Source organism: Belonocnema kinseyi, chromosome 2 (assembly GCF_010883055.1).
Source record: "Belonocnema kinseyi isolate 2016_QV_RU_SX_M_011 chromosome 2, B_treatae_v1, whole genome shotgun sequence".
NCBI lineage: Eukaryota > Metazoa > Arthropoda > Insecta > Hymenoptera > Cynipidae > Belonocnema > Belonocnema kinseyi.
In genome coordinates this window covers 122,314,359-122,325,451 of record NC_046658.1, presented here as the reverse complement: position 1 = coordinate 122,325,451, position 11,093 = coordinate 122,314,359, and the positions used below count along the sequence as shown (strand labels likewise).

The window sequence follows — 11,093 nt, the reverse complement described above, 5'->3', positions numbered from 1 at the left end:
AATATTAAATATAAATTCAATTAATATGTTTCATTTCGAAACTTTTAACAATTTATATTACAATATATTCTTAAACATATTAGTACCATCGATTAACAAAATAATACTAAAAAAATATAAAAAATTTCTTAAATTTTTCTCGAAAGTCATTCAATTTCAATAATAATTCAAATCCATTTTTACTTCATCTTGTTATACTTAAACATCAGTGCATATTCAGGTAAAATTAATGTGGGAAATATATTAAATTAAATTGAAACCGAATCAATCATTGAATTTTCAAGCCAAACATTATTTTTGTACTAAAAAATTGAAAGGTTAATTTTCAGTTAAAAAAATTAATTTTCAAACAAACTGAAGAATTTTCAGCTAAAATTATGAATCTGTAACCTGAATATATGAATTTTAAGCCAAAAAGATGAATTTTCAAACAAGAAGAGCAATTTTATACCAAAAAATACGATTTTTTGACAAAATACATGAATTTTCAATGAAATAGTTAAATTTTCAACGACAAAATTTTGACCTGTAAAAAAATCTGTTTTCAACCAAAAATTGAGTACTTAAATTGGATGTTAAAAAAATTAATTTTCAACCAAAATAATGAATTTTCAACTGAAATGGTCAATCCTACTAGCATAGTTTAATTTTAAAGCTAAAAGATAAAATTTAAACTAAATTTTTTAATCAGATAAAAAAATAATTTTCAAAAATATAGTTACATTTTCAATGAAATTCATGGATTTTTAACTAAAACCATACATTTTCAACCAAAATATTTAAATTTCCAACTAAAATAATAAATCTTTGACTAGAATATTTAAATATTTATGCAAAAAGATTAATTTTTAACCAAGAAGATCAATTTATAACCAAAGAATTTGACATTCATCCAAATAGTCTTATTTTCAACTAAAACGATAAATTTTTAACTAAAATGATGAATATTTAACTTGTATAGTTGAATTTTAAACAAAAAGATTAATTTTGATCCAAAATGATCAATTTTTAATTAGAATAGTTGTATTTTCAACCAAAAAGAGGAAATTTTAAACAAGAAAATTAATGGTCAACAAAAATTTAAATAGTTCAATCTTTTTTTAAAAATAATTTTAAAAAAAACTAATTAAAAAAAAAGTATAACATTTTGAAAAAGAATGGAATTTAATTTTCAGCCAAAAAGATTAATTTTCAACCAAAAGGATCAACGTTATTTTTTTTAAGCGACAATGTAACTATTCCAGTTCAATATTTAATTATTTTAGTTACAAATTCATCCATTTATTTGAACATTAATTTTTTATTTATAAAATTGATAAGTAAAGAAATTAATTTTTAACTAAAACGATGGAATAGTTCAATTTCCAGTTCGAAAAAATTAATTTCTACCAACAAAATAAAAAAATCGACAAAATAGTTAACATTTCAACTAGAATAGTTAAATTCTCAGTAAAAAAAGTAATTTTCAGTCAAAGAAAAAATGAGTTTTCAACAAAATAGCTCAATTTTCAACCAAAGAAATGAATTTTCAATTCAAATGACGACTCTTCAACTAAAAAAAATAATTCCTAACAAAAAAGTTTAACTTTTAACCAAGCAGTTTCATTTTCAAACAAAAAAAAAGATTTTTCAACAAAATAAGTGAAATTTCAACGAAATAATGGAATTTTGAACTAAAAAAAAATTGTCAACCAATAATTGAAGTTAAGTTTTCAGTTAAAAAATTAATGTTTAACCAAAATTATGCTTTATACAGCTGGAATAGTTACATTTTCAATTAAAAGAAAATAATTTGCAAAATGAAAAATTATTATCAAAAAAATAGTTATATCTTCAAACAAACTGAGGATTTTTCAACACAATAAATAACTTTTAAAGCAGATACTTAAATTTCCATATGAAAAAAAATCAATTTTTAACCAAAAATAGAATAGTTAAACTTTCAATTAAAAAAATTAATAATTGCTTACGGTAAAGCCAAGAACGCGCATTCAAATTCTCTAAGAAGAAAATTAATTTCAAACCAAAAAACGAATTTTTAATAAAATAGTTAAATACATTAATATAAAGCTACTTTTACAAATAAATAATAATTTTCGTTCAATTTTATATTGCACTAACAAAAAGTAAGCACGCTCTCAAAAAAATTTCCTGACTTATCCAGATAGTGTAGACACCCTGTAAATAATAGATTATTACTAAAAATGAACCTAAAAATGTAAAATGTTTCCCAAAAACAAGCAACAAATCATTCAATCACAAAATCTGTCACCACCTCATATAATCGAGGCTCAAATTTTCGAAAAAGCTGAACCGTCTTGTACTAGAAACTTCAACAATTGTAAAAAGTGTCCAGCCTGTCAGTCTGGAAAAAATATAACACTCCGAAAATAATGAAAACAGTCGAAAAACGTGTAAATGTACAACGAACAATAAATGAAATTAACTTTTGAATAAAATTTCCGATTTATCGAGAAAGGTGTTATTTATAATAAAGACTTAAAACCCCATAGCGTATGGTGTTTCCGTATGTGAATCGCTTTTACTCGATTTGGAAACAGATTACAGTTTACAGTTAAAAATATCACTCTTGAAAGAAAACGTGCATTAAACAACCATAATTGAAATCCTTACCTCTCGATAAAGAAATAATTGTCTACGGAATCATAAAACTATATTAAATTTCACGATTTAAATGAGAGAGAACTCTGGTACATGTGGCGAATGGTGAGTCTGTGACAAAATCAGACAAATCCCTGCCACTGCCAAGTGCCAACAGCGCCGCATTTTCTTTGCCACGTCTGGAGACTACTGGACTCGTCATTTCCGGTCTTCATCTTACCGGAAATCAGCTGGGTTCTGACTTTTTTGACACGACCAAATCGAACAAATCACCAAATGGAACAACGCAAACGTCAAATTTAACTGAATTTCACAATAAACATAAGAAATGTCGCGATGTCAAGTGTCTATCTACTCGGAAAATTCAAATTGTGTTTTGAATTTGTTGGGTTATGTTTAAACTGCGTGCCCCGATAATGAGGTGATGATAGCAATAATAGTTGCTTGTTTTTGCATTGAAATTTCGGAATCAGAAGGAAAAGAGGATGTACGATAGTTGATTTTGAGCAGAAAGTGTTTGGATTTACATTTGGTAGCAGGAATATGACAATGGCAGCTAAAATCTACCAACCTGATCAGGAACTCGAAACTAAGGTTAAGAAAGGTTAGTTTTCGATCAGCTGTCAGATCAGAATTGATCAGAATTAATTATTTATTTCGCGAATTTTATTTATTTTTATGTCATATCTTATTTTGTTCTATATTCTTCCTTTATAGTTTACTTTGTTCATTTTTCAAGAATTTCAAATTGAAACTATTTGCGATTAATTTCTCCTTTTTTAGAGGATTCCTCTTTTTCCTATTTTCGAAAAATTTCACCTTCTCGTTTTTCCACATAAATGTGAATTAATAGATCCCAATAAGAATACTAAATTATTTTTGTTTAAAAGTAAATTCTTTTTAATTTAAAAGTCTACTATTATATATTTGGTTGGAGATTAATCACTTTTGGTTAAAATTCTGCTAATTGGTTGAAAATTTAACTATTTTGTCAAAAAGTATTTTTTTATCAAGAATTCAAAGGTGTTGTTGAATATTCGTATTTAAAAAAATATAAAATTCGTTTTTGTATTCAAAATAAATCTTTTTCGAGAAAAGTAATTTTTTCGTGTTAACTGAAAAGTCTGTTATTATATTTTTGATTGGGAATTGATCTTTTTGGTTATAAATTCTATTATTTCGTCTAAAAATGATCTATTTTCTCAACGTGTAATGTTTTTGGGGGATAGATCAACTTTTTTGTTGAATATTCCTATTTTTTAATAGAAAATTCGTCCCTTTGCATTGAAAATTCAAGTTTTAGAAGAAAAGCGATATTTTTGGTTGAAAGATCATTATTTTTAATTAAACAATCCACTATATTATATTTTTAGTTCAGAATTTATATTTTTTGTCGAAAATGTAATTATTTTAAAAATTTCAAGTATTTTGTTGAAGTCATCTTTTTTTATCAAGAATTCAAACTTTTGTTGAATATTCGTCTTTTTTTAAATAGAAAATTCGTTTTTGTATCGCAAATTCATTTTTTTTCGAAGAAAAGTAATTTTTTTGATTTGAAAGTTAATTCTTTTTAATTGAGAAGTTCACTATTATGTTTTTAGCTTCGAATTAATTTCTTTTGGTTGCAAATTTAATTCTTTTGTAGAAAATTAATTTATTTTCTTTAGAAGTAGTCTCTTTTGGTTGAAAATTAATTCTTCTGTGAGAATTTCAACTTTTTGTTTTAAATGTCATATTTTTTTGTTCAAAATTGGTAACTTTGAATTAAAAATTCTTCTTTTGGGAGAAAAGTGATCTTCTTTAATTGAAAGTTAATTATTTTCAATTTAAAAGTCTGCTATTATATTTTTGGTTGAGAATTAATCTTTTTGGTTCAGAAAATCTATTTTTTTATCGAAAAATGATATATTTTCTCAACATGCAATCTTTTTGGATGATAATTCAGCTGCTTTGTTGTATATTTGTATTTTTGTATAGAAAATTCGTCCTTTTGTATTTAAAACTCATCTTTTAGGAGAAAAGCGATATTTTTGGTTGAAAGATAATTATTTTTAATTAAAAAATCCACTATATTATATTTTTCATTCAGAATTTATCTTTTTTTTTGTAGAAAATTTAGTTATTTTGTTAAAAATTGATCTATTTTGTTGAAAATTCAGTCTTTTGAATTGGAATTTAATTCTTTTGTAGTGAATTTAACCATGTCGTTGAGAATTTTTGTTTAATTTAACTATTTTATTCGATTTTCAACCAATTTGTCAAAAGTCATCTTTTTCTTCTTGGATAGGAAATTTGTTGTTTTGAATGAAAAAATGCAACTTTTGTGGGAAAAGTGATATTTTTAGTTAAAAATTTAATGCATTTGTGGAAAATTCAACTATTTTGTTAAAAAGTCATCTTTTTGGGTTAAAAAATAAACTGTTTCGTAGAAAATTCGTCTGTTTCGATTAAAAACTTAGGAATTTGGACAACAGTTTTTTTCTTTCTTGACTAAAAAATATTACTTCGTTGTGGAATCATCTCTTTGATTAAAAATTTAACTATTTTGTTGACAATTTGTTTTCTTTGTTTTTGTTGAAAGTTCACATTCTCGGGGTTTAAAATTGAACTATTTTATAGAATCATCGTCTTTTTGGTTTGAAAATGTAACAATTCTGTATTTTTATTTAACATTCATTATTTTCGGTGGATTGAAAATGTTACAATTTGGTGGAAAATTCAATTATTTGTTTGAAAATTAACTCTTTTTTTTATTGTATTCGTAATTTCGGGTTAATAATTCGACTATCTTGTAGACATTTTTTTTTTACTTAAAATGATTCATATTGGCCTAGTTGAATATTTATAAACATTGGTTAATATATATTCAATTGTTTAAATAAATGGAATTTGTTATAATAATTTTGTTCGAAAACTCGTTTTATCACCTAAAAATTATTACTGTTCTAGTGGAATATTGATTAAAATTAGTTAATTAATTTTTAATTATTAAAAAAATTAATTTGTTTGAATAATTTTCGTAAATTCTTGTTTTTATTTTAAAAATATTAACATTTCTTTAGTAGAATATTAATCAAAATGGTTTGATTCATTTTTTATTGTTTAAACTAATTCCGCTTGTTTAAATCATTTTTGTTTGCAATTTTTTTATATAGAAATTATTACTGTTGGTCCAGTGGAATACTTAACAACATTGGTTAATTAATTTTTAATTATGTTAACCAATTTCATTTTTTTAAATACTTGATCATTCCATGTCAGATTTACAACTATATTTTTTTCCCTTCTTCTTGAAAGGAAAAAAAATGAAACGTGTTTTTTTTATTTCACTCTGATATGAAGAATATCTGAAATATCGATTTTTAATCAGTCGACTCAAAAAAATCGGTTCTTTTTCAAGTATTTCGTAAATTGTACAATTTTTTAACTAAAAAAATTGCACCATAGGAAAAAAATTGCCTTATGGTTTACTCCAAAACCCATGTTTGATGATTAAAAATTCCGTTTTTTAATAATTTTTTTGCAACAGTTTTTTAAACAATTAGAATTATTTCAAAATGGGCATTTCCAAATCAAATGATTTTTTTGGGTAATTTTTCATTGTAGTATCTAGAATATTGTCTTAAAATTTGAATGTGGACGGTTAAATATTTTGTCAAATAAAAATAATTATTTGTCGCATTTCTTTTTCGCAGTTATGATCATTTAAGTCAGGGAACGCGCGCGATTCGTGCACGTCGTCACATATAATTATTTTTATTTCACAAAATCTTGAAATGTCCACTTTTAACTTTTAAGACAATATTCTGAATACTACAATGAAAAATTACCAAAAAAAATCTTTTGATTTGGAGATGCCCATTTTAAAATAATACTAATTGTTTAAAAATCGGTTGCAAAAAAATGATTAAAAAACTTAATTTTGAACCATCAAACATGGACTTTAGCGTAAACCATATTGCACTATTTGTTATTATGGTGCAATTTTTGTACTTAAATAATAGGACAATTTACGAAACATTTGAGAAAAATCAGATTTTTTGGGTAGACAAATAAAAAAATCGATATTTCAGAAATTCTTCATATCAGAGTGAAATAAAAAAAATACGTCTTATTTTTTTTTCTTTTAAGAATAAGGGAAAAATATGGTATAACAAAAAAAATTAGTTGTAAATCTGACATGTAAAATAATGTTTTGCAGCCACCGAGCGGATTTCTGAAAACATGCATATAGTGGCCAATGAACCCTCTCTCGCATTCTACAGATTACAAGAGCACGTAAGAAAAGCTCTTCCACCAATGGTGGAAAAACGAGTGGAAGTCCTGGCTCTCAGAAATCAACTCCAGGGACGATGTTACGACGTCGAATACGCAGTGAGCGCAATAAAAAATGTAAAGGGCGCGGATAAGAGTTTCGATAACACAATTGAATTCATAAAAAATGCAATGTTCTATAAGCAACAGTTAAAATACGAGGAGCAGCGAAGGAATAAAAAGGAGGGAAACAGGGACTCAGTTTATAAAAGACTCTCGGCACACATTCCTACTTTTGATAATTTAATGCCGGAAGAGTTGTCTGATGTTGTTAGAGAAGGTGTAAATAGGGTTGAATCGATGATGAATCATGTTGTGCATTCCAGCGATTCACAAAAGACGAATCCAGCGCATAATTAATATTATATATCGTGTAAATGAAGCGATTCAACGGTATTGTTTGCATGCTTTAATATTATTTTTTATTCTCCCCGGAAATGGGTTTTATTCGATTCTTGTAAATATTATAGAGTGATTTTTGAAATTGTGTGAGCTTTCTCTTTATTATCGATTGATTGTAATTTATGAATTTTGTGTGTATTAAATTTACAGAGTTACGAAAAGTATTAAATCTTGTTAAAACTTTAAAGTTTGGAGTTTCTCATTTCCACTTTTTACTTTCTGATTTTAATTATATTTTATATTTAGCGATCATCGTCTCCTTTAATTTTAACATAAACCGAGATTTTACTTCTGATTTCATATGATTTCATATGTGTGAAAATAATTATCGTTTTTATTTTAGGACAGGGAGTTTTGGTAAAGAAATATCATTTTCTTTGAGACAGGGAATTTTTTTAATGAATTAAAACTGGGATTTAGAAGAAAGGAGTTTAAAAAATCCCTATTACAACGAGTGTTTCAAGTGAAAATTCCTCACAATTTAAAAGTTCCTTCTCCCAAAGTTTTATTTGAAAAATTTAATTACTAGAATATTTAAATATTTATGCAAAAAGATTCATTTTCAACCAAGAAGATCAATTTATAACCAAAGATTTTAACTTTCATCCAAATAGTCTTATTTTCAACTAAAACGATGAATTTTAAACTAAAATGATGAATATTTAACTTGTATAGTTAAATTTTAAACAAAAATATTAATTTTGATCTAAAATGATCAATATTTAATTGTAATAGTTGTATTTTCAACCAAAAAGATGAAATGTTAAACAAGGAAATTAATTGTCAACAAAAATTTAAATAGTTCAATCTTTTTTTAAAAATAATTTTCAAAAAAAACTAATTAAAAAAAATAACATTTTGAAACAGAAAGGAATGTAATTTTCAACCAAAAAGATTAATTTTCAACCAAAATATTTGTTAGAGTATTTTTTAGAGTAGACATAGAATTTCGAAGCGGAAATATTCAAATATTCATCATTTTAACTGAAAATGTATCTCTTTTTAAAAATATTATAGTAGAAAATTTAAATATTTTCGGCGGAAAATTCACCTTCGCTAGTTCAAAATTCATAAATTTGGATATAAATTTATATTTTTAAAACAAAAATTTATTTATTTTGTTGAAAATTCAAGTATTTTGTTAAAAAATCGACTTTTTGGTACAAAATAATTTTTTTTAAGTTAATCTCCCGGTTGAAAATTCAAGTATTTCAGTTAAATATGTATCATTTTAGTTCAACATTCATCTTTTAGTTTAGAAATAAATTCACTTAGTTACAAAATAAACTAATTTGTTGAAAATTAATTTTTTATTAAAGATTCATCATTTTAATTTAAAATTATTTTCTTTTGTTGAAAAATGAGCTGTTTAATTGAAAACTCTTTTTTTCTGTGGATGAAAATGAATTTTTTTACCGGAAATGTAATTATTTTTTCTAAAATCCGATTTTTTTGTTTAAGCATAAAATTTGTAACGGAATATTCAACTATTCTATTTTTGGTTGAAATTCGACTTTGAGTTGAAAAAAAATTTTTTCTTTGAAATTAATACTATTGTTTAAAAAATATTCTTTTTGTTTTAAAATTCAAGTATTCCAGTTAAATATTTATAATTTTAGTTGAAAATTTATTTTTTAGATTAAAAATAAATTTACTAGGTTGAAAAGTAAACTTTTTTTGTAGAAAATAAATTTTTTTACTGAAGATTCGTCATTTTAATCACAAATTAATTCCTTTGGTTAAAGAATGAGCAGTTCTATTGTAAACTTGTTTTTTATTTAGATGAAAAGTTTTTTTAAACGAAAATTTAATTAAATATTTTCTTGAAAATTCGTTTCTTTTTTAGTCGAAAATAATTTTTTTCTAAAACTGAAAATACTATTACCGTTGAATATTCCATAATTTTAGTTGAAAATTCATTTCTTTTGTTGAACATTCAATTTTTTTACTGAAAATATACTTATTTAATTTTTGTTTGAAAAATTATATTTTTTACTATAAAATTCGTCTTTTTTTGGTTTAACGTTGATTTTCGTAAGTTAAAACCTTATTATTCAAGTCTTTGATATATTATAATATATTTTGAATTTTTTTGGAAAATACATCAATAAACATGCTGCAATGATGTAAAAAATGTATTTGTACACAATTTAAAATGGACACAGAATGTTTGAATTTGTAACCAAAAGAGATGAATTTTTAACAAGAAAAATGAGTTTTCAAACTTAAAAAACTGAAAAGATGAATTTTCAAGAAAAAAGATAAATCTCAACCAAGAAAGATGAAAAAGAAATGTCTACCAAACAGTTGTATTTCTAAGCGAATAGTTGAATTTTCCACAAAAAATGGAATAGTTAAATTTTCAGTATAAAAAACTTATTTTTGATTAAATACAAAAATGAATTTTCAAGGAATAGTTGAATTTTCTAGCATGGAAATGAATCTTTAATTAATAAGCTTAATACTCAACAAAAAAGTTCATTTTCTACCAAAAAGATGAATCTTTAACAAGAAAATTACATTTTTTACCAAACAGTTGAATTTTCAAACAACAATATAATCTTAAAAAATGATTATTTTCAACCAAATAGTTGAAGTTTTAATCAAAAGAGACGAATTTTCAACAATATAGTTTAATTTTTATTCGAATAGTTAAATTTTTAACAAAAGAATTAAATTTTTTAATTAAGAAGTCAAATAATTTGGAAAAAGGTGATTTTCTAAACCCCAAAAAAAATGACTTTTCAACATAAAAGAGCATTTTCAATGAAATAATTGATTTAAAAAAAAATAATAATAAATACTTGCATTTTTAAGTTTGAGAAACCATTTTTTACAAGAAAGTTCAATATCCAACAAAAAATTACTTTTGAAAAAGCAACTTATTTTAAAAATAAAAATGTATATTTTTAAACAAAAATATTATTTTTTAACAACGTAATTCAGTTTTCTAACAAAATATCAATTTCCAATCCAAAGGATAAATTTTCTATTAAAAAAAGTATGCTAATCAAAACAGTTGAATTTTACACTATAACAAAATACTTTTTAAAAAAATGGTTGAAATTCAAGAAAATAGTTTAAGTTTCAAAAGAAAAAGGTGATTTTTCTACGGAACAGTTGAATTAAAAAAAAATCATTTTCAAAGAAGAAGTTTAAATTTTCAAATAAAAAGGTACTTTTTCATCAAAAAATGGAAGTTAAACTTTTAGTTTAGAAAATTAATCTCGAACCAAAAATAATTAACTTTAAACGAAAAAAGTAGATTTTTAACCGTAAATGACCAATTTAATTTTAACCAAGGTAGATGAATGTTTAATAAAATAATTGAATTTTCAACAAAATGCGAAACAAAATAATTAAAGTTTCAAGTAAACGAGACCAATTTTTTGCAAACAATTAAAATTGGTAGCTCAAAAATGTTAATTTTCAACAAAGAAGTTCATTTTTAACCATGAAGTTTAATTTTATATTAAAAAGTCGAATTTTAATTCAAATAGTTGAATTTGTGAATAAAAAAGATACATTCTCATCCAAAAATGGAGTGATTAAATTTTTGATTTAAAAAATTTATTTTCATGAGCTTCAACTTTCAATAGAGTTCAATTTTCAAAAAAAAATTACGAATTAAAAAAAATGAATTCTCAACTAAGACAGATTCATTTTAAAACAAAAATAGTTGCATTTTTAATCAAACGAGATTATATTTCTACCAAAATAGATGAATTTTTAACCTAATTTAATTTTTCAACGAA

The 11,093-nt window shown here is 23.8% G+C and overlaps 2 protein-coding genes across 2 annotated transcripts in view; one reads left to right on the top strand and one right to left on the bottom strand.

Annotated features, from left to right (window-relative positions):
- Positions 1-2,797, bottom strand: part of LOC117183112 (translocon-associated protein subunit beta) — an 11,776-nt gene extending 8,979 nt beyond the window's left edge. Inside the window, exon 1 of the mRNA XM_033376291.1 lies at positions 2,635-2,797. The gene's annotated coding sequence lies outside the window, so the exon portion shown is untranslated. The remainder of the gene's footprint in view (positions 1-2,634) is intronic.
- Positions 2,798-2,839: 42 nt separating this feature from the next.
- Positions 2,840-7,525, top strand: LOC117183113 (BLOC-1-related complex subunit 8 homolog). The gene is made up of 2 exons (XM_033376292.1): positions 2,840-3,226; positions 6,824-7,525. The coding sequence occupies exons 1-2, from the start codon at positions 3,166-3,168 to the stop codon at positions 7,294-7,296; spliced, it is 534 nt and encodes a 177-aa protein (XP_033232183.1). The 5' UTR covers positions 2,840-3,165; the 3' UTR covers positions 7,297-7,525.
- The last annotated feature ends 3,568 nt before the right edge of the window (positions 7,526-11,093 follow it).